Source organism: Thermobia domestica, chromosome 15, assembly GCF_964235325.1.
Source record: "Thermobia domestica chromosome 15, izTheDome1.hap1.1, whole genome shotgun sequence".
Taxonomy (NCBI): Eukaryota; Metazoa; Arthropoda; class Insecta; order Zygentoma; family Lepismatidae; genus Thermobia; species Thermobia domestica.
In genome coordinates, this window is record NC_137468.1 from 77,310,171 (window position 1) to 77,335,173 (window position 25,003).

General features: G+C 38.7%; 1 protein-coding gene across 4 annotated transcripts in view; it reads left to right on the top strand.

Moving 5' to 3' along the window:
- LOC145671099 (uncharacterized) overlaps nucleotides 1-25,003 on the top strand; it is a 79,161-nt gene that overhangs the window by 19,955 nt on the left and 34,203 nt on the right. For all 4 annotated transcript variants that reach the window (XM_081739865.1, XM_081739867.1, XM_081739863.1 and 1 more), the window contains 2 exons: nucleotides 12,331-12,407; nucleotides 22,316-24,948. In XM_081739865.1, the coding sequence (XP_081595991.1) occupies nucleotides 12,331-12,407; nucleotides 22,316-24,948 (2,710 nt within the window). The remainder of the gene's footprint in view (nucleotides 1-12,330; nucleotides 12,408-22,315; nucleotides 24,949-25,003) is intronic.

The window sequence follows — 25,003 nt, forward strand, 5'->3', positions numbered from 1 at the left end:
TTTTCTTTAATCATATCACAAATGTTCTATGTGAGACCTTGCGTAACATGGCACACATCAAAATGATAGTATCTTCTGTCAAACGATTTTTAGCGTGTTGAGGTCAATATTAGCAATTCATATCATGCTTGCTGCTGACTTAGCGGTAGAAAGTGGAAACTAAACTTTGAAAGTTAAAACCTTTCGAAGCGCGTGTCTTACAATAACATGTTTTAGATTTTACAGAATAAATTACTGAAATTGGGTTCATTATTTTGACCTGCCCAGTATTAGACGACAGCAAGCCAATGATTGTGCTGTTGCTATGGAAAGCAAAACTTTTTAAACAATTTATCACTGAATTGAACATATATGGTCATTAAATTAAGGCGTCATCTGTTCGCTCCACGACATCCACGGAAAGTTCTTCGTCCCAATATAAGATATGAGAAACCAAATGGAGGAAGTGTAACTTCAATCATAACAAGAGTTTGCCTAGCATGAAGGAAAAATATGTTACGTTTCTAGATGTCCCAATAATGAAACTGAAAATTCATTCCTACAAGAGGATAGGATGGATGTACCTTCAAACAAGAAAATGCTTTTTCAGTCTAAAGCTAGAGCAATATTAAAATCGGAAAAACTACCTACCCCAAGTATTGAAATCGCATCACTTACGAGGGTGGGCTGATAAGTTCTCGACCCGATCCAGAGGGAATTGAGCTGCAGGCATGAAAGTGTGAGGCTATTCAACATAGTCCTCTCGAAGGTCAACACACTTGGCACTTCGATGCTGCAACTTCTCCAACCCCTCCCAAAAAAAGTTTCTCAAGGTCTGCAAAAAACTGTTCCGCAGCTGTTATCACCTCTTCATCACTGTGAAATTTCTGTCCTTTCAGTGCTGTTTTGAGTTTTGGAAACAGATAATAACCAGAAGGGGCAAGATCTGGCGAGTCAAGTGGGTGGTCAATGCACTGAAACCCTAGGTCCCTCAGAAAATCCATTGTTCTGCCAGCCTTGTAGACGGGAGCATTGTCCTGCAAGAACAAGACACCTCGTGTCAACTTTCCCCAGCGCTTTTCTTTAATAGCGTCCTTTACCTTAGCCAGCAGACTGCAGTAATACTCTGCAGTTATGGTTTGGCCCTTTGGAAGGTAGTCTGAGAGCAAAACACCATCCTTATCCCAGAATATTGAGGCAAGCACCTTCCCTGCGGACTTTTGTGCTTTGAATTTTTTGGGCCTTGGAAATCCTGAGTGCCGCCACTCGCATTGCTGCTGTTTGGCTTCCGGATCAAAGTAATGCAACTACGTTTCATCCTGGGTAACAAGCCGATTCAAAAAATCGTCCTTGGAGTTAGCAAAATGCCGTAAAATCACCTGCGATGATCTCACACTTCGCGTTTCTGATCCGCGTTCAAACATTTCGGAATCAATTTCACAGAAAGCTTGCGCATGTCCAACTGATCATGGATTATTGACCTAACACGTTCTTTGGATATGTGCACTTTGTCAGCTACCTCCGGAAGTGAAATCCGTCTGTTGCTCAAAATCAGGTCATGAATCTGGTACACTTTTTCAGGGTGTCTAGCAGTCGGGAAAATCGGGAAAGTCGGGAATTTGTCTTAAATTTAAAAAATGGTCGGGAATTCGGGGATTTGTCTGGAATTTGCGAAAAAAGTCGGGAAAAATGGAATTAAATTCCACGTGTTGGAAATGATGCTGACGCTTGTCGGAGCAACTCCGATAAACCTCGCGTTCCTAAATGCATCGCGATGTAATACTTTTACATTTTATTTTTTTTTAATGTGTTCCTAAATACACCGCGATCCATCTCAACCGTTTTTCTATTTTCTACGTAGAAGCGGTCATGTGGTACGCGTTGCATCTCGTACACCGTGAATTTTCTGCGATTTATGTGAGGCGCGCGGTTTGTCTCCTGCTGTGGTGCTGGGGGAAGAAGAGTGGTGAGTGAGTGGTTGACAACAGTGTTTGCTGACAGCAGAAAGGTTTTTGCACAGACAAAGGATATACAGACCGCAAACTTCCAATATGTGCAATGGAAATCAGTTTTTATCGTCTGCACAGCGAAAGAGCCAATCAGCACTCGGGTGGGTGGAACGATGTGTCGTCCCGGGTGAGATGGCGCTGCCATCGGTCTGTGAACGTGACGTCATGGGTTGTCATAGTAACCAGGGGACTGTTTTCGTCTGCTTTGAATCATAAGTGTTAGACGCAGTGCAGAATGATTAGCTAGCTTGTGTTCAGCTTTTCTTGTACTGCCTCTGGATTTGACATTCCTTTCCAGCTTTATATATATATATATATATATATATATATATATATATATATATATATATATATATATATATATATATATATATATGTGTGTGTGTGTGTGTGTGTGTGTGTGTGTGTGTGTGTGTGTGTGTGTGTGTGTGTGTGTGTGTGTGTGTGTGTGTGTGTGTGTGTGTGTGTGTGTGTGTGTGTGTGTGTGTGTGTATATAAAAATCAGATTTTTCTTTTTTCCCTTTTTTTCGAGCTCACTGAAAATGCCCAAGTTCTGCAAAATACGTCAACATAAAAAGCTGTTCCCCAAATGCAAGTAAAGGAGCCAAAGAGTAATAGTTTTAAATAAAAATATAGAAATTCCTCCTGTGGCTGCGAGTGTGTGCACAGACAAAGGATATCCTTTGTCTGTGCTCGCAGCCACTCTTCCACCACGTGCTAGTATCCTAACCCGCGCCCAGTGAGACAAAGCCTCGAAGGTGGCGTGAGATCGACTGATTAGTTCCGTCGTCGTTGGTGCAGCGGCGCTACTGTTCCCGAAATTTCCAGTTTGCCGCGGAGTTTGCGGTCTGTATATCCTTTGTCTGTGGGTTTTTGCGTTTCAAGAGTAAAGGTTTTTGCGTGTTGGATTGTTTTTCACGTATAGGTAAGTTTACCTGGGCAATGATTTTGTAAATAATTCAACACTTTAAAGGCTAGTTGTTTTAATGTCACGGCAAACCACTTGCCATTTCTTTCTTTGCCATGAATTACAGGCATGTCAATTTTGAGTATTCAACATTCCTGCCGTCATAAATAAGTTTATTTTACCAACTATTACAATAACAACAACAACAAAAGACCTAAGCAAAGTTTTACCTAAAGACAGTAATATGTTTGAAATATTCTGCTCAAAATAAATCATTGGTTATAGTATACGACAGTGCCTCATCATTTAGCGAGGACTCACGAAGTGCAGTCTTTTAAGGATTATTCATTGAGGATATAGGAACTTGAAAATGAGGTAACAAGGCGACTTCCATTTAATTACTGAGTAATATAAAATAAAATGTACGTCGGTTTGCGTTGCGTTTCGTTGTGTTTTATGGTATGCGAAGAATAATAATGTGCCCTTGTACGTAGTGTATGAGTATATGTGGGGGATTTGAAACATATATCGCATGTCACGTGCACGTGGATGCTTCTTACTACTTCTAAATGTAATAAAATCATTTTTATACGTAGTGCAACAGTAGGAAGTATCCACGCGCACAGATCATGAGGTACTGTTGTATACTATTACCAATCATTTTTTAAAATTTAAAAACAAGTTATTAGAATGTAGTAACTTGAACTAATACACAAGGTGGGCAAGATTTTACTTTGTGCAGAACAGTAAGTGTAACGTTAAGAATTCTCCAGCACCCCACCTGTGTATTTACGTATGTGAAATTCAAATTTTGACGAAATTTGTTTCAGATACTTTGCGTGCATATTTGTTTAATTGCATGATGTCGAAAGTGTGTGCAGGTTCAAGCAAGTTTATAGACTTTGTACTCAACACATTAGAAGAAGATTATGATTCTGTAGGTAATTTCAGAGAGTCCGATGACAATATTGAAGTGTAATCGGAAGTCGATGATGAAATTAGTGGAAGTGACGCGAGTGACACTAAGGGTAACATCGAAAATGATCCAGCTATAAGGGGAGCCTCTATATTAGTAAGAACCGGTCATATTTCTAAGCCCTGAACCAAGCACAATTCTGTGCCCGTAATATCTCAAAAATATTATAATTCTTGTTAGGTACTTTATTTAATGTCTGTCTGAAGAAAAAGTCACTCATCTTTCCTGTGCTTGTACATGTAGAAACACTCAAAGCCATCTTACCTTTTTTCTTTTTTTTATGTTGGAGAGTGTAGGCCAACCACGTGGAAATTTGGACAAAAAAAAAAAAAAAAAAAACTAGCAAGATTTGGTTGAAACGTTTGGTAAACAGTTTGAAGTAAGTTTAATTTACGTTAGGTTAGGTTAGGTTAGCATTTATTTACGTAATCGTCAATTAGGCCACGAACTAGCTCAGCACCGAACATACTCGTGTAGTTTTGCCATGATTTATTTTTTGTGTTTTCAGAGTCTGACGCACATCATGCCGTCAACGAATTTTCAAGAAAGGTGGAAAGATGAATTTCCCTGGGTAAAAGAAGGGAAGACGAAGTTAACTGCAGAATGTGTGTGGTGTCATACCACATTTTCGTTTGGCACCATGGGACGTACAGCTCTTACCAGTCATTCAAAGAGCAAGAAGCATCAAAACCTTGCAGCGACTCGACAGAAGACTTACGCAATGACATATCATTTCCCAACAAAACCTAAAGAAATTTCAGATGTTCCTGCGTCTTCATTAAATGTAGATCAACCTGGCACCAGCACTGGTCCTGTTCCATGCTCATCCAGCGAAACATGCTCTCCCACTCGTAGGTCTACTTCGACCCTGGACAAATATAAACTAAAAGATAGAGTCACACAGGCGGAGATTTTGTGGTGTATAAACGAGGTGATGAATCACAACTCTTTACGCAGTGCTGAAAGTAGTGTTCTTCTTTTCACTAGGATGTTTCCAGACAGTGCAATTGCTAGCGAGATGAAATTGCACAAGGATAAAGTGTCATATAGCATCGTGTACGGATTGTGTCCATACTTTCAACGTGAACTTAAATCCATATTACAAGAGTGCGAACATTATGTCATTGGATTTGATGAAAGTTTAAATAGTGTTGCGCAAAGAACCCAAATGGATGTAAGTGTACGCTTCTGGGACGATAACACGAACAGAGTCAGAACACGGTATTTGAATTCTGTGTTTATGGATCATAGTACAGCTACAGACCTACTACAAGGTTTGCAGAATGTATTGCAATCGCTTGATCCATTTAAGCTTTTGCAAGTTTCAATGGATGGGCCAAATGTAAATTGGGCGCTTTTACGACTAATGAAAGAGGAACGTTGTGCCTCCCTTGGTACAGACGCTCCACAGCTCCTTGAACTTGGCTCGTGTGGTCTTCACGTTGTTCACGGTGGTTTTAAGACTGGTATACAAAAAACTGGATGGGATTTGATTTCTTTTCTTAGAGCCTTGTATAACTTGTACGAAATGGTACCAGCAAGGCGTGCCCAGCATTCTGAAATAACAGGTTCGTCATTGTTTCCACTTCCATTTTGCCATATTCGTTGGGTAGAAAATGCAAAGGTAGCCAAGCGAAGCCAAGAAATATTACCGCATGTGAGAAAGTATGTTGAAACGGTTAAGGGAACAGACAAAGAACCCAACTGTAACAGTTTCAGAATAGTAGCTAGAAATTTGAACGACAAGTTGCTCTATGCAAAATTAGCGTTTTTTCAATCTCTTGCTGAGGACTGTGAGCCTTTCCTGACTGAATATCAGTCAGACACTCCTATGACTCCATTTTTACATGGTAGCCTTACTCAGTTATTGAAAGTATTGATGTCTCGCTTCGTTAAAAAAGAAATAATGGACAAGAAGAGTATCAATGCTATTGATGTTATGGAGAAAAGTGAAAACTTATATATTAATTTAATTCGTATCAAAGAAATTGACCTTGGGTATGCAACTAGGTCAGCACTGAGGAGATGTACAGAAGTTAGTGAAAAGGAAATGTTGAGTTTCCGAAAGCAAGTACGTGAATGTTATCAACATTTAGTGTCCAAGCTGCAGGAGAGGTCCCCGCTAAAATATTCCCTTACAAAAGCGCTGACGTTTCTTAATCCCTTAACCGTTGGTCATTCACAGGAAGAAGCTGTTAAACAAATGAGAGCAACGTTCGAAATTTTAGTGCAGAGTAATATTGTCTCAGCATCTGATGCAGAAAAGGCAGACAGAGAATACAATGCTCTAGTAGATCAGACACATGTGCGGAAGAAAATGGAGTCGTACAAAAGAAATGAACACAGACTTGATGACTTCTGGGTGAGTGTGTTACCACCAAATGATGTATATCTGTGCAAAATAGTAAAGATATGCCTAATTCTTTCCCACGGTAATGCAGCATTAGAAAGGGGTTTTTCGGTAAACAGGGAAATATTAGTTGAAAATTTGTCAGAGGATTCTTTAGTGGCGCAGCGTGTAGTGTATGATGCTGTCAATGAGGCTGGTGGCATACAAGCCCTTCCTATCCCAAAGCAGATGATTCTATCAATGAGAAACGCATACGCGAGATTCAAGGAAGCCGAAGAACACCGCAGAAAAGTGATGTCGAAAAAAGATCGCAGGGCCGCTGAAAAAAGAACAGAACAGAGACGAAAGGAACTTGAAGCAAAGAAACAGAAAATCGTAAATCAGTTGTCGGAACAGGTTGCTACCATAGAGGAGGAGATAAAAAAATTGCATGATTAGATTGTTTCATTGTATATATGAAGGAGACATTCTATGATCAGGTAAGAACTTGTACACTTTTTCATTACATTCAACCTTTCCTAATTTTACGAAAACATTTTTTTTTTTTTTTTTTTAGAATGAGTCGGGAAAAATTTGGAAATGGTCGGGAAAAGTCTGGAAAAAGTCGGGAAATTGCTCAGAGAAATTTGCTAGACACCCTGCTTTTTCCGGAGTTGGCACTGGCACTGGCCTGCCACACTTGTCACCATCTTCTGTTGAAAATTCACCACGCTTGAAGTTCGCATACCATTTCTTCACAGTGGAATATGAAGGACACTGTCCACCCAATGTGTCTAGCATACAACCATTAATTTCCTTGGGCGATTTCTGTTGCAGGAAGAAGAACTTCATTACACCTGACAACTCCTCTTTGGTGAATTTGACCGTTCATGGTAGAATCGTGAAATTTGGTACTTAAACATATAAAAGATCAACATTTCACATGACATCATTACATCAGAGTAGTACATTCGGAAGCGGGTCGGGCCGAGAACTTATCAGCCGACCCTCGTACAAGACTTCGGTGATCTGATACAATTAGATACATTAATTATTAGTGATAGAGAGCACTACTTTGATCGGTCGAATGAGTAGTAGATCCCAAATGTTTTATACACTCAGAGGTAACGAAGAGAAGTATGGGACTTCAGGTACTGAATCAGGAAAAGAATCTCTCTTTGGGAAAAGTATCCGAAAGTGACCAATCTTTCTTAGAACTGGAAATCAGGCAGATCTTACGTACATTTGAAGTTACTTCTCCAGTAGAAAAGAAAGCAAGAACCAGTATATGAACTGGGTCCAACTCAAAGAAGTCTACAAGATTAATTCCAAGATTAAGTCAAAGAAGGAACTAGAGACGAATTGTGGCTCCCTTGATTAAGAATCAACCTAAGTTAGAACAAAGTGGGGTACCTGGGAAGCAAAGCAGGCTAATGAAAGTTATTGAGAGAGAAAAAGAATTGTTTTGTGAAATATTATTTTGTTAAAAAAAAGTTCTATTTGTATTTTGGGGTCAAATATAGTAGATGGAAAAGTGTTAGTAGGTTGAAGTAATAAGTTAGATTAGATTGGAGTTGGCGGAGTGAGACGAAAGTTGGCACATGCTTTAGAGGTGGCAGACGTGAGTGTGTGTGTGCAAACAGAAATTAGATTTATAAGAAGTTTCATGGCTGACAAAGTTTCGGAATTGTGTATATTATTTTATCCTCTATTGATGTATGTGTAAAGGGTTGTAGTTAAGAAAAGCCAAACTATTTATGATATGTATAAGCAAGTCCTGTTTGGAATTGGTTATATAAAGGGAAGCCAATAAATGATCAATATCTTGAAGTGTTAAATTAGCCTCTTTCTGTCTTACATATTAATGTTCTATTCGCATTATATAACAAACTTACGTTCTCCAGCTGTGCGCATTGCTTTTTGCTTTTCGCTTGCAGTGAAATATTGTATTGGTGAATCATGTACAAAATGCAGTTGGATCAGTCATGCAATTGATTTTGGAATTCGGTTGTTCGTATTTTAGCTTCTGTGTTTTCATTGTAATATTTTAATTAAAAAAAAAATAAATAAATAAATTCGAAAGTACTTACGAGTTTACGAAATTTGCTGATAGTGTTACATCAGCGTATTCATTGAGTACTCAATGGAATAGTCGGACTGATTTTATTGAACCTTTGATTCTTAAATATGGAATACATCTACAGTTACGGAAGTGTACTTTCTACTTTGTTCGTATAAGGCAATACTTCTTGTTACACATGTGTTGTAGGTATGTTTGAAGTTAGTTACAATTTATCAATAGTTACCATGATCAGAAATCACTTTATGTATGTCTCATAAGCTTTAAAAAGTTTATTTTTATTTTAAAATTATTCTGATATTAAAAATGATGCAGCAGTTTGCAAATACTAATTATCGTATATTTGTTCAAATAGTTTCATTCTCTTTCTTTAATCATCCTTTCAGCCAAATTTTTGTATTCTTTTTCATTGCCAATACGAAATGTTATAAGTTTATGAAACAAAATTATTTCAGACAAGATGAGTAAAAAATATATTGTATGGATTGCAGCTTTTGAAATTGGCACAAAAACTGTTCTGGGTGTTGGAGGGTTGTCTCCCATGGGAATATACCTGCGAGCAACCCTCTCCGGAAATATGTAACAGGCTGGATTTGATAAAATGATTGGACCCGTTAATCCCCTTCTATTCGTTTATATCGATATTTCGACTCGTTCTAGTTTTCTGTCCTCAGGCTGAAACTCCTATATCATCGCTGTCTGCTTCTCGAATTTCCTGACTTCACTAGTGCGCAGGCTACAAATGTTTATTTAACCTTATTCACTTTATACAAGTGGCTGCTGGGAACTTCGTAGCCCAACTCAGGAGTGCAGGTACAATAATAAAACTACAGTTTTAAAGAACTTTTCTTAAATCGCAGAATCTCAGCAAAAGGTGTGACAGAGATTGTGTGCATTTCTTGGGAACGAGTCGGTAGCATAATTCGTAATGACTTGGGCGTGCGCAAACTCTCAGCAAAGTGGGCTCTCAAAAATTTGTCTTCAATGCCGATCAATTTGTCACGAATAGTAACTATTGGTAAAACACGGTTGTGCCACTACAATCCTGAAATGAAACGGTGAATGGAGTAGCGAGACTCAGGTTCTCCCCACCGCAAGACGTTCAAGAGACAGAAGTCGGCTAGAAAAGTGCGACGTTCTTTTGGGAGGTGGAATTGTACTTCTAGACTACCTGCTCAAGGGTGATTGGAAAAATAGTTCTGTTTCTTCAGAACAATGCATCTGTCCATGAGCATTGCAAACCCCCCAACTGGCATTGCATGATCTAGAGTTTCAATTTATACCATCCTTCTTATTTCCCAGATCTAGCTCCATCAGACTATTCCTCAAAAACTTTAACACCACTTTGAGAGGACGCCATTTTGGATCTAGTAAGGTGATTAGTGCTACGGAATAAATGTAGAATAAATATGAAATTTAATCATACATTCCGCGTGCACTTCTGGGTAAATGTTACGAGATTTTCAGCAGCCTCTTACTTCGTTTTCAATTATCTTCAGTCCACTAACAAAAAAAAAAAAAAAAAAAAAAAAACTAACAACGGTTTTATTACCAAATGTTATTTCTTGATATAAATTTTTACTTGTTATTATGCATACTGGTTTTCATGTCTACTTACTTACTATAATAAATGAAATGTTAATATTTATAACCCTTTATAAATTCTTTTTCGTATTTCAATAGGCTTTTCTATTCGTAGCAAAAACTTAATCAGAAAAATGTTTAGACGACGCATTCGCTTTTCATCCGAATCCGCGGTATATTGAATCGCGATAGAGCGTTCACTTCTGGCGTCAAATTTCTGGGCTCAATCCATGGGTGCGCGATATGAATTTTGTGGTAAGTAAACACCTAGTAGGCAGGTTTTCTCGGCATTCTTACGTTTCTTCCCTATTTGCATTTGTTCTTACATAATTACTTCAGTAATTACGATATCCTCTGTGATCTAGTGACTAGCACGTGTGCCTGTGGTACATGTTTGCCTGAGTTCGATTACCGTTGGAAGAACTCTAAGAATTTAATTTCACAATTGTCACTTTCATGAATCGTCCTTCTCCATTAGCCTAAAAGTCATAACCCTGTAAACTATTTTGTATGTTTTGGGACATCAAGTATTTTTAAATTTCATTTTCATTAATTACCATGTTGTTCGTGGGAAGTTAAACTAGTGATTAATGTGAAGTATAAATGTTAAACAATGACTTTTTAGTCTGTCAGTAACCATAAGGCGCCTTCGGGAACTGTGAAACTACGAATTTCAATAATTCGTTCACCCGTGTAACCGGGATTACCGGGACACTATTTATTTTTCTTACAAACAAAATTTTTTCTGTTAGCTTTCTGGCATATGACTTTAGTTTACTTTTGTGATGGTATTCGATGCTGGAAATTAGAATTTTAAAACACCCAAATGTGTGAACTTAATACAACGTAATAAAGATACTGTAAATAATAATAATAATAATAATAATTAAATAAATAAATAAATAGCAGCCTGAGAATTAGTATTCGCTTTATGATTATTTCAAACTGTAACAAGTCAAATGAAAAAAAAAAACTATGCAGTTGGCCGCGTCCATCTCACTATCAGGTGCCTTTGTGAATCAAGAAAACGAGCTAGTACCTTCTGACTTTGTACCTCATCTATACAAAATAGGTTTCTGATCATGTTTCGTACTCAAATGTGAAGTCTACGATGTAAATGGATACGAGTTCTGGGACGAAAGAAAATAGTGTACAAGGATTCTTAGAGAAAGATAGTTATAAAAGCAGAATTAGTATTGTCTGTTCAAAGTGTAACGACGTATATGAATGCCCACTGCTGCTAAAAATGGCAAAGTATTTGAACATGTTTCCAGTTTGATTCGGTGAAGTTGGATTGCCAGGAAAATGGAGCTTCAATGTAACAAAATAACATGAACTTTACTTCATGAATTAGCACCATACTAGGTTTTTATGCAAGGGAATGACTCAAGGAAGGGTTCGGACCTTCAGTTCCGGGGTCACATCGGTCTTTTAGGTGAATCTAGGATTTGGGAAGGAAGTATCCCTGGCCTTCACTTGGTGGAAGTTAAGAAAACTAGGGAGAACCTAGTCAAACCAATGACAGCGTGACGACGTACCAACACCAAAGAAAGTCTCTGTTCAACTCTGAGCGACCAATGTAATGATTACGTGTATTTGGGATCAGCATAGGGTATTACTATTGCTTTTCAGACAAACTGTACCAGAATTACATGGATGTACTACGCCTCACTGCTGCGTGCGTTGTGGGATTCTGTGAAATCTCAAAGTGTGGCATGTTGACAGAAGGTGTCCACCTCCTGGAAAACGCATTCGTTCACTGCCTGAATCTTGGTCAGACAGATGCACGACCCTTGGTATGAAATCCGTCATATTTTGCGTTTTCTCTTGACCGCACACAATCTTCATTCCACTTCTTCCCAACCATGCATTCATTTCTGTGATGTTGCTACGCTGCTTTCTGAGGTGCAGTAATGAATTTTGGACCGCTACACCTTACTTTACGTTCGGACCTATGACACAGCAACGGTGCAGAGTTACGAGCTGTACATTACCACGTGACTCACATAGGTATGCAGGATTACACATGTAAAATTTCATCGCTCTATGATATGTGGAAGTAAGTCATGGTAGGACTTTCTCGTTCACGTCTCGTTAGCCCGCAAATTTTAAATCACACATATGCAAATTACTCAAACTATTAATTTGCGATCCCTGGTTCATATAGGTGAAAATGTTCCAAAGTACTTGTAGAATAGTCCCTTGTAAGGAATGCGTCGAAAACAGAAGTGTAATTATGTTGCTTATAATTTTCCTGAATAGAGAATTACCATAAATGTCTTTATTTCATGGCATGGTCTCAACTAAGCATAGAGATACGAGCTTAATGTTAGAAAATTAAAGATAAAAATATGAAGAAAAATGTGTTTTTGAAAATTCTGTGCTGTTGATTAAAAAAATGAATGTAATTATTTGAGATATTGCTGTTAGTAAGGAACTTAATGAAACTTATATTTTGTCTTTTAGGACTGTTAGTTTGAATATTCAGAACAAGGAGTTGCTGGAATTTGCAAAAGAAAAGCGAAGGACAGGAAGAATGTCAGGTATGTTCAGTTTTGATGCGTATTGTATTCAGATATAAGTTAATACTATTTTTCAGAAGCTTTATACTTCCGTTCATAAGTAGGATTGCAGCAAATTTAGGCATTTACAAATTACCATGGTCCTGAAAAAATGATGCACTCACCTGATGCATTGATCAGCTTAATCTTCTTTAAACTAGTTCCATCCTATTTTCACGCATGAAGTTCAGTGATCTTTTCACTTCTTAAAACAGGCCTGGAACCTCACCTTGTAGTGGTAACATGGCAGCTGTCGCATTGCGCTAGATGTTTTCTAGGATGTAAAAGCGCGTTCCTTTAAGGCACTGTTTGATTTTTGGTAACAGCTGCAAGTCGCACGGGCGGAGAGTAAAAGAATTCGACGAATTATTGGAATGTTGTACTGTGTCGAGAAAAGCAAAATCACATGAGCCGCCTGGATGAAATCATTATCCTGGTACAGTTTTTTAATATAGTTCCACGGGTCTGGTCATATTTGAAGAGCGTGACATGGACGACGGGAAACTTTAAAAGAGTAGTCCTTTGTAACTATATTCTTCCTTTACGTACTCATGATGCACAATGCCACGGGATATCAATTTAATTGAAGAACACAATCAACATTACTTTATTTTGCTTTGCATCCAGCAAAGCTTTTCATATCTTGGCAAGCTTAGATGTTTTCATTGAGTCTATGTGCCTTTGTTTCCGAATCGTATCGGTGCATCGACGTTTTAATCCTCAAGACCCGTACCGAGACCACACAACAGTACCCAACTTAACGATTCCTCAACAGACGTAAGTGAGAGTAAGGACGGGTGTAGACTAAACCATAACACCCCTTCCACGACACGCAGTGTGGCCAATCTGAGCCAGGTAGTTTTGTCTGGAAACATAGATCCCATACTTTGCAGACAGACCTAGTATTTGTTGAATAGACGAACAACATTCTTCGTTAATTTAGTTTTTCCTACAAATTTACTTATAAAAATTCTATAATTCCAATTGACAGTGTAGTATTTCGGGTACTAATGAACATCAAAAGCTACTTTAGGTAAGAGGTAGCAAACTGTACCTAGAAAACCAGAAATAGTCGCATGGAGAGCTTATGCGCAGACCTAAATGCATGTTTCAGATGGACATCCACTATAGATCTTCGTGGATTGAGTGACAGGCGGAATTAGCATGTAATCAAGTTACCTATATCGAAACTGTAGACCTGGCAGCAGTTAAGAATTCAATAGTTTTTCTCCTGTTCTGCGTTAACCCATTTTCTTTAATAGTGAGTTTTTGCAATATTTGACACTCTTTACGTAATTATCGTACATGTTAATTCTGTAAACAGGTTTTATTGTTTTGATACTCATATCGGTCAAAAATATACTCCTTCCTCCTTTAGAATTAACATTGATCTGTTTCTATAGTTATAGATTCCGTTTCAGTGGTAACACGTGATTAAATAACTCGTCACCCTTGACGCATGACTTGAAGTTAGCTTGAGTATAGGAATCAGCTTGTCAATATTTATCAAAGCAAAGATGTGACAAAATGGCATAAAGGGCCCATTGTGTTAAGGCGTGCACATGACACATTAAATGAAGTTTCTCAATTTCTTTGAATGTAATATCGAAAAGTCCGACGTATATACAAGGAATAATCTAACATGCATGTGAACGCAAAATGTGTTTGTGAATGCAGAGCCACACAATCTATTTCTGAAATAACATTGCAAAGGGGACAGCATGCAAGGACTTTCGAAGTATGATATTCCACGAAAGAGGCCACTTATTGTAACGCATAATGTTTCATGTCTGCAATTGGTTCAAAAATACACTTTACTATAGCGAACTGGAAATGTGTATGTGGTCCGATGAGTCGGGTTTTTGTATGTATTCCAGTGCTGAAAGACGTAGAGCTCTTCGAATGCCCAATGAAACCCGCAATGTGAAGGAGCTTCTGTGATGGAAGGAGGAGGAGGGGGGGGGTTATACCATGACATAAGGCCACTGATATAAGTGTGTGTGGTGAACATCAGCGTGTTTATTTGAACGTTACCAATGAACAATTGTTGACATTGTTCCAATATCTTCATAATAAATATGCAGTGGACATTCTCATCTTAAGATAACAACTGCAATATTCGAAGGGCTCAAAAGGTTTGATTTGAGGGCATTCAGGTACCCTGTGGCCCTGGTTTGGCTTGTAAAATTTCCAGATGTAAATTGAAGATTCATTTGTATCAGTGAATAAAATACCAAAATGGTTTATCTCCGTACTTAGGCGGAACTATGAAATGTACTAGTGACCGAAATCGATATGTTATGTCTGTAACATCTGTTGTAGCTAGTGCAAACATAATCTATGCGAGATGTGACTGGTATTAGGTAAGTTCTAAGGGGAGGAGATAATTTTTAGACTTAATATGCATGAGTACAGGAAATCCTACAGTACAACTGTGTTCTGTCTGTCAACAGATATCAGAGAAAAAACTGTAAGTCAGGGTTGGCCAGCCTTTTTATATTTGAAGGCTACTTTTCATTTCAGAAATCAGTCGATGTCGGGAATATTACTAGCCGATCGCCCAGTTGCGTCGGGAATATAACAACCCCATCGCCCCGTTTTTCGAACTGCAACAGCCACTGGTCTTCCGAGTCGGGGAGCTCATCATTCTTCCCGTAAAATCACTGCTGCGAATGATCTAGATCACTACTCTGCCCCAGGGAAATGATGTTACTGTTCAATATGATGCCACAGATTAAGCTGACCTGATTTTCTGTTATGACGTGGAAAATTTATGGACACCAATCTGATTTATAGAAATGTGCCATGTTGGACTTCTAAAGAAACCTATCCTCTGCCATGAGCCGGTGGGACGGTAGTGTCCTTGAGTACCCATCAGTCAAGAATAGAATTGACGCTGATACATTGCTCATCAGATCAAGGACGAATTCCTTGAGTAACTTTCTGTGGACGTTAAGCGAATCCACACTCGCAAGAGGGGCGAGCTACAACCGACAATTTCTATATCATTACGTGTGGCGTCCTAGACCTTCCTTGCCAATCTTATTGTTGCATATTACCGCTTAAAAGTGAGACCATACATTCCTCTCCCTTTGCGCTGTTTTAAATGCCAGCATTTTTTTCATTCATCTTCGTCATGCAATGACTCTGACATCTGTGGCAATTATTCTGAAATAGGACAGGGTCCAAGACAATGTACGGCTCCGCCCAAATGTGCTAATTGTAATACAGTACATCTGGCATGGTCTTGTGACTGTCCGACATTCAAGGACGAAAAAGTAATCTGTGAATTTATGATTGCTGAAAAGATTTCCGCCGCTACGGCCAAGCGCTGCATTAAACCGGCATATACTTTTGCCTCTCCTTTTTCATCTACTTTGAAGTCTATTCATTCGGAAGGAACATACTGTTGATAGCGTGTTTCCAACTACACAGTTTATCGCCGTGACAAGGACTGCTATTGTCGGGGTGCAGCTGGTGGAGTACTAGTTGGAATACAGGACAAATACCATTCCACTTCCATCAGGTAAACTGTGATTTCCAGGTACAGTCCGCAGCAAAAAAACCTGCAACATGAGCATGTAAGTTTATTGTGAAACGATGGTCTTTTGCTCCAAAATAAGTGTGCAGAGGAGGACGCCGAGGTTTCTTCTGTTGTGATTCGTGCCACTTAGACGTTATGTTGATTCCCTGGGTTTCACATAGGCATAGTTTCACAATAAATTTACATGCTCATGTTGCAGGTTTTTTGCTGCGGACTGTACCAGGTGTTCGTTTTCTTTGGGCAAATGATCACTTTGTCACATCTACATTACATGGCCTGAAGCTTTTGCATCAGCAGATCTAGGTGACATACACCAACTTCCACATTGTTGTTCTGGTGGGAAACTTCAACTCATAGCATGAACTGTAGGGTTTTCCTAGTACCGACCCTCGATGTCAACAAGTTGTAACTTTTCTCGACACTTCATATCGTATCTTATTAAATGATGTTAGTTTAACACATTTTACCACTGCTACAGGAACATATTTACACCTGGATTCATCTATATGCAGTCCTTCTTCAGTGGCGTATCTATCATGATTTGTGTTGCAGTGATCACTTTCCGACCGTTCTTACTGAGCTACCTGCTTTACAATTTATTTTCCTCGTAACAATCTCGGCCGTACAGACTGGGAACAGTTTTCTGGCAGCTTTAACTTTATACCAGCTGAATACCTTGAGGCCTTTCATGCAAATGTAGTAGCTGCTGCTAATATCTCGATTCTATTGTTAGATGGGCTCCGAAACATGTTGTTCCTTGGTGATCGGAAGACACGTCAAGCTGTTCTTGCACGACGCTGAGACTCATCTCTTTAATCGTGCTCCTACCGCTCACAGTTTGGCACAATTTTGTCGCATTCGTACTACTTGATTAAACAAGGAAAACGACGTAGTTAGCGCGACTATATCCCCAGTTAGTTCAGTGAATGCTATTCATACTCTTCAGGGCTATTCAACTTTTGTCAATACTTCTGCGGTCCTTATGTAAAACGAACTGATAACTGACCAGAAGCGGATTGCCAATGAATTGGGCAAGCATTTTGTTGCAGCTTCTAGTTTGGATACTTATTCGCCCAACTTCGTACAAGTTAAAGCACGAACAGAATATAAAGTGTTACAGTTTGTCACCAAATAATGATAGTTTCAGCTTGCCTTTCACTGTTGCTAAACTTACCACTGAAAACCAGGCACTGGAGTAGACTCCATACATTATGCTGTATTTTGCAATCTTCTGCCATTGGCAGACATAGATTAGACCCAGTGGTGCTATTCTAATTTTCTAACAACCGGTTCTGTATACAAGTGACAAGTAGAAATCTACACAGCATCCTAATACAAGGTGGTGTGGTGAAATTATATAGCAATGTGAATATCTTGGGAACGAATTGTCAAAGATAGATGGTTGTCAAAATGTATTAGAAAGACCATCATTCATCAATGGATCGACAATTGTTGATAATGGCATGTGTGTGTTTCAAATATAAATAGCCCTGACCACTTTACTCATATGATTCCAGTTCTCATTCTTGATACCTGAGAATTTGAGATTAAGGAATAAACGAAGACCTTTTATTGACATGACTGCAAAAAATCTTTATCGGCTGCATCAGATTAATTTCTCGGTGTCTCCCCATTCAAATTTCTGTCTGTCCATTGAATTGAAACTATTCAAATTTGCTTGTTTTCTCAATGCAAGCGAGCAGAGAAAGTACAGAGGTGTTTTTACAAATTTATTTGGCTTCTTTCCTTCACTCTTGGCTGGGTCGTGTGTATGTGTCTGTGTTTGTTTGAATATAACAAGAAACGGTTCTGCGAAGTCAAAATATTTTAACAACCGGTTCTAACGAACCGGCTGAATAGCACCACTGATTAGACCTCTATAATCGTGTCTAGATTGAGGGATCCTTTCCTGCTGCCTGGTGTGAAGCTTGTATTCTTCCTATCCTGAAGTCTGGGAAATCGGCTACATCCAGCTCCAGTTATAGATAATTACCTTAACCAATTGCTTATGCAAATTATTGGTGAAAGTGATCAATGCACACTTAGTTTGGTATTTGGAAACTAACTCCTTGCTTTCCAGTCTCCAGTGTGGTTTCCGGAACCCCCTTTCCACTGCCATATTGAAAGTGCAATATAGGATACTTTTCTCCATTTCCATCTTTGATCTGAAAGCTTATGACATCAGTTGACTTTATGGAATTTTACATCAGCTATTACTTGAGGGGAATACAAGGCAGTATAAGCCTCCTTGTACACCAGTTTCTTGGAGATCGACACTTTAGAGTTCGATTAGAATCCACACTCTGTTTTTTGCAAGAAAATTGCGTTCCCCAAGGCAGTGTCTTTAAGTGTAGCTATCTCTGTTTTGGTGGTAAATGGTGCTATGACACAGATACAAGCTTCTGTTCATGGATTGTTGTGTGTGGATGATCTGACAATTTATTGTCTTATGATCTCCATGTTGCTGCTAGACAATTACAACTCACTTTGACACGCGTTCATGTTAGTCAACGACCACTGAATTTACTTTCTCCATGGACAAGACTGTGTCCACTTTTGTCGTTTACGCAACTGTGCATACTATATAGACTTTTATATGTGCCTTTCACCCTTGTCTTCTGTTGACATCTGGTTTCGGGGCCTTTAGTTTTATCACCGGTTGCCTTGAGAAAATTCATCTACGAGAGCTAAAATATCGTTGTTTGCGAGAACTCAATCTTCTAAAAATATTATCCCATATTTCCTTGGGGTACTGATTGCATTGTCCTCCGCCTGTATCGTACTCTAATCCGCTCAAAGTTGACCTATGGATTCATTGTTTATAGATCCGCCAGACTTACTACGTTACGCCACTGAACACTGCCCATCATCTTTGTATACGTTTGGCGACTGATGCACTTCATAACAATCTTTATTCCCAGCTTGCCTTTTGAAGCGAGGGAGTCATTTTAACTTAGTGTCGTCATTGCCTGAATCTCGAATATTTTGCTAATCTAAAACCAATACTTTAGCATTTTCAATTTTTTGCATTGAAAGCTGCAGAACACTACCAACGTTAGCAGGCACGACCCAATACTATCTCTGGCCTTTTGGAACTCATACTCTGGAACTTTCGGATAACCATGCCATTGAAGTTCCCTCTTTTTGTCAGTTGGGTTTTCTACCTACAATCACATGGAAGATACTTTGTTCATCTATTTCTTTCTATCTGATTCAGTACAAGAAGCGAAGAACTAGTTCTCACGAATTTTCAACAACTTTTGCTTCCTCTTATACCAGTTTCAGTACTTTACTATATTTTTTCACTGATTGTTCCAAAGATGCTGATTCCGTCGTTTTTATTATAATTTTTATTATTACTATTATACAACTACACGTTCTTATTGTTTTAAAGTACACGCTTTTTCAATATTCACTAATGAATTGGTTGCAATTGTACAAACTTTACGGTATGTCTCTGCATGCCATATACGCAGGATGCTAATCTTTAGTGCTTTGAGTAACTTGATGTACGAAGTAAACATTCTTTCATCCAGCAAACCACCCTCGTATTTGTCGATTATTAGCACAGGGATATGAGGTAAAACAGTATTGGATTTCCTAGCCATGTTGGCGTAGCTAATAATAGACAGACCATGCAACGGAAGTTGGTGCCCATGAAGGAAGAGAATTCCTCATATTTAGCACGAATCTGTGTTCGCTATTGACTGCTCAGTTGCATCAGCGCTGGCAGCTCGAATGGGACCAGACTGTCAACAATAAATTACATGTATTCAAATCTGCACTTTGTGTCTGAACCACCAGCTCAAGATCTTGACAGAAGGAACGAATTCTCACTTCGCATTGGACATTTTCACTTCCAACACACAGATTTCTATTTTGTAGCTGACATAAGACCTATCATTGTGTGCAGCCTGTGGGGTTAGACAAAGTATTCAGCATCTGTTTGTGGATTGTCCTTATGCTGAGCTTCGAATTGACTTTGCCCTACCATAGACTTACCAACACTATTCGGAGATGACCACCGAACACTCTCTCAAGTTTGTTTCTTCATCTCCATGTTCTACCTGCAGTGTGATTGTCCTAGTATGTCCTAGTCATGTCTTGCTTCCCCATGTGTATGATCCCTGTATATTGTCACTAAACGTATGTTTCGTTTCCATTTCAGTTGGCAACCCCGACAAGTGTTTGATTTTTATCTTTCATATTAACTTGTGTCTTTCTTTACCCTTGACTCGTAGCCCTTGCAAAAGATTAATTTCCCACTGTGTTACTAGTTTATCCTAGCGCTTTTATCTTTGTGTTTGCATGTTTTCTATCTTATATTTTCTTTCATGGCAGTCTTGCTACTGAATTTTAGACATTGATGGGTCCAAAATGATCTTTGCAGTATAACACATCCGCTCCCAATCTTACTCTTAACAAGCTGTACATATTGTGGAACTTCAACATAGGAAAAGAAATCAGTAATTTTACTTTTTCCTAAGACATTTGAAAACTACCCCCCCCCCAATTGTAATAGAATATCTACAACTATTCCTCTAATTTATGTATACAGGATAATATATGTATATAATACTTGTATTATTAAGAAAGATAGAATAACCACCACAACAACAACAAAGGAATCTACATGAATTGAAAAACATTCCAATAAACATAGGACTAAATACTGCATGTATATATATATATATCGCGTGAATAGCAACTAAGGAACCAGACACGAACAATCTTACACACAGACCCCCTTTGCATTAAGTCCGCTGGCAAAATTACAAAATATTACATTCCTTGAACAGTGCACCATTTACATTTTACAGAATATCAAAATATAATTATCCACTAATACACGTTATTGTGACAAGCCTCGCAACAGCATCCTCAAACCTTCGCCGAGATTACAGACAAAAGATCTCCTCCAGTTCCTTACCAGACGGTAGCGTTCCCAAAACTGATGCAACGTTCCCTCTTTGTACTGCCATACTGATGCGTTGCAGTAAAAAAGAGGTTGCTCTAGCGTCTCCTGACGATAAATAAATGCGGTGACCAACTTCTTTTATAATATATATAATATATATGATATATATAATATATATAATGTATATAATATAAAATTCTGGTCAATTTAATGGGAACACCTGTAGTTTGAAACAGATGTTTAGGTTCGAAACGGTCAGGCGACGACCAAAGTGCCGGGCTATTGGTGATGGTGTGTTAGGATAAATTTCGTACTACGCCAGGAGCAGTAGCACGGCAGAGAGCAGTGAATTGAGCAGACAGTGGTGTAAAATGGGTGACCTGTGGCTTCCAAAGAGGACAAATTGTTGGCGCTTGGTTATGTGATGCGAACGCGATGAAAGTGGCAGTTGTCTTGGATATGTTGCGAATGACAGTGTCCCAAGGTGATGACGGCCTACAAAACGTAAGTCAAAACCATATCGACAAAAGGAACAGCAGTCGGAAGGAAACTCTGTGACAAGCGCCACCGTGCATTAAAGCGGATTATCACTCAGGACCGTCGTGCGACTGCGGCACTTTTCACAGTCTGTGTCGACAATTAGTCCGCCGCATGTTACATGATATGGACATATGAGGTCATGTTTCACGAGCGAAACTGCTAATAAGGAACCGAAACGCTTTAGCACGACGCCAATGGTGCCGCGAACATGCAACATGGGCCGCTGATAACGAAATGTGTGATATAGTCGGATGAGTCATAGTTCACTTTATTTCAAACAACGGACAGCCTGAGTGGCAGACACCAAAAAAAGAGTATAAGTCCGCAGTGGGTTCGTCCAATTGTGAAACATGGGGGACGGTTCTGTGATGCTGTGGGCCGGAATATACCGATTTTCCGTGGTCCCTGTGCTTGGCACACCGGTTTTGTCACTGCCCATGATTGGCGCCATTTTAGAGGGTCATGTGCATCTTGATGTTTCCAGGTAATGATTCATATTCCAAGATGATAATGCACCCATTCACCCAGCTGGAGGTATTTCGCCGTTGTTTGAGGAACATCGGGATGAATTTGAATATCTGTGGTGTGTTTTAGGGATACGAATCTGGCAGATTTCTGCCTCCGTTGTCTTCCACGGAACTGAGTAATGCATTGTATGCGGAAAAGTGTAATGTTCACTTACTATTGACGACTTTTATGACTTCATTCCATGTCGCATGAGATCTAAGGTGAAACGTGATCCAACGCCATATTAATCTGATTAATTTGTACTTTCAGGTGTTTCCATTAAATTTGTAAATATCTGTTTAGTTATTGAGTTTACAGATATTTTAAGCAGTTTGAATTATGAATTTACGAAAAATGAGTTCGTTTTCTTATATTTTTTAGATCCAGTAATGGGAAGTATTCAAGATAAGGAAAACAAAATAGAAGAAATGCGGTCAGAAGCAATGCAACATTTCTCAGACCAGTTATTTGTTACAAGTAAAGATCAGCCGCCAGTCGATGAACAAGTGACTGAAATTAAAGATCCTTTGTGTTACACTGTTCCTGTTGATAACAGAAAATCTGTTCTGAAATCCTCTATGAATGTAACTGGAAATGAGCTAGAAGTTGCCGAAAAGGAAACCGAGATAGTGCAAACGCAAGCTATCAGTTCAATGAATGGTTCCATGTCCACTGAAAAGAATGACAGTGGACATATGTCCGATTCCTCCGTAGAAATAATTGATACTGATCCATTAGTAACGTCTCCAGAAATGTTTTATTCAATAGTAGAGAGCAAGGCAGCGTGTGGTTCGAATCTCGACGGTGATGATGTAGAAGACAGTCCTCGATCTCTCTATTTTAGTGGAAATGAGACTTTCACTGGAGCAAATTCGATGCCAGAGGCTACCGATGAAAAAGATTTTTGTGTGAAAAATGTTAAATTAAGTGAGATTGGTGTGTCTTGTGATACCTTCGAAAACTTGAAACAACTTACTGATAATAGTGAAGATACAATAAACGGAAATTATATCCCGAAGTCATCTGTGAATGTAATAGAAAATGAAATAGAACTAGTTAAAAAAGAAACTGTTCAAACGGATGCTATTAGTGCGATAAATAGTTCCATGCCCATTGAAAATAATGACAATGGGCAGTTGTCAGATTCCTCTGTAGAAATCATTGATACTGATGCATTAATAACGTCTCCAGAAAGGTATTATTCAATAACAGAGAACAAGACAGCGTGTACGCAGAATTTCAACGGTGATGATGCAGAACATAGTCCTCAATCTCTGTATTTTAGTGGAAAAGAGGCTTTGACTGGAGTACATTCAATGCCAGAGGTTACCGTTGAGAGAGACTTTTGTGTAAAAAGTGCAGAATTAAGTAAAATTGGCGTGTCGTGTGATACTTCGAAAAACTTGGAACAGCTTACTGGTTGTAGTAAAGATACAATGAACAGAATTGAACTAAGTGAAATGAAAGCTAAAAATGAAGACTCCCAAGATAACATGGTAAAGGATAGTAATAGTCCAGTTATAGGAGATATTCCTCAAGTCCCTAATAATACCCTTGAATCGATGTTGGATACTTCAGGTTGTGAGAGTGGAAGCAGTGACACAGGTGAACTTGCAGATGACAGTGATAATTCTGATGTTGAAGTAAGCGTTGTTTGCGAGGCGCTATTAAGTTTGCAGACTGCTGAACAACATAAAAGTATTTCTAAATTTGATGAATACAATATTTTGGGGCGTGAAAGTGGTATTGTGCTTTGTGGTGGAGAATCTGAGAAACAGGATCTCAGCTCGCATAAAAATCTTAAATGTATGGAATTCGAAGTTACGTTTTCGGATAGTAAATTATCAGATACTAGTATCAACAATAATGAATCATGGGAAGAAAATGAACTTCTCAGATCAGACATACAGAAAATAATAGATAATTTTTCTGAAAGTAGTAAATTAAGTATAGGAGATAGGAATGAACAAAGTAATTTGCAGCATGAAACACGGTTTTCCAAACATTTAGGAAAAGAGAGCAATTACTTGGTAAGAGAGAGTGTGTTGAACTTGTCAGAATTAGACGAAATAAATGCCAGTGGTGATAGTGATGCTTTAGACGATACTATCACACAAATGGAAAAGTTATTAGCCGAAGCGTCACGATTACAGAAAAGAGATGGAAACCGAGAAACAAATACTGAAGAGCCTAAGACTTCTCACTCCAGTTCACAGAATGATTTGGTGACAGAAAAGAGAGAGAACTCATTTCTGAGGAATGCGGAGGCAGTGCAAGAGAACTTGCCTGTTGTGCTGTCAGATAGAAAGCATTCATATTCAAGATGTGCAGAGATCATCCAAGAGAGATCTGAAGAAAATGTGCCACTAAGAATACCTGAGGAAAACGTGTTATCTACGGAGTCAGAAGGTAAAGAAAACTCATATCCAAGATCTGTAAAGATAGAACAAGAAGTATCTGAAGAGAACTTGCCACCTACGGAACCAGAAGATAAGTCATTTCCAAGATACAGAGAAATAATACAAGATGAATCTGTTCCAGAAAAAGAAAAACATGCTATAACCAAAGTTAAAGCAGTAGATCTTAACAGTGGAGCAAAACAAACCATGAAACGATATGATCTGAAAACTGCTACAAAGAATGTAATACAAAGAAACCCAACAAAATCGTCTAAATTAACTCCTCTTAAACCTGCATTTGATAATATAATTAGCCCAGTGGCTACGTACATTAAGTGTACTCCTACGACCCCGCTTGTCCGCAACATTTCTGCAAAGAAATATGACAAATCCATGCCAATGAAACTCACTCATAAAACGCCCTCTCCTTCTGTATCTACAATGTATAGAAAACCACCAAGTTCTTCAGCGAAGACCGCACGAAATGAAAACATAGTGAATTATAAAAGAGCATCACCGGCTGTAGAAAGAAAGGCATTTACCAGTGAGAAGATCGCAAGTTCTTCAAATAGCCCATTATCTTCTAGAAATACGAAGAAGGAATTCTATCCACAGGTTTGTAAATACGTTTATTCTCTTTGTTTTGACATTGACAATTGGTATCAAACTA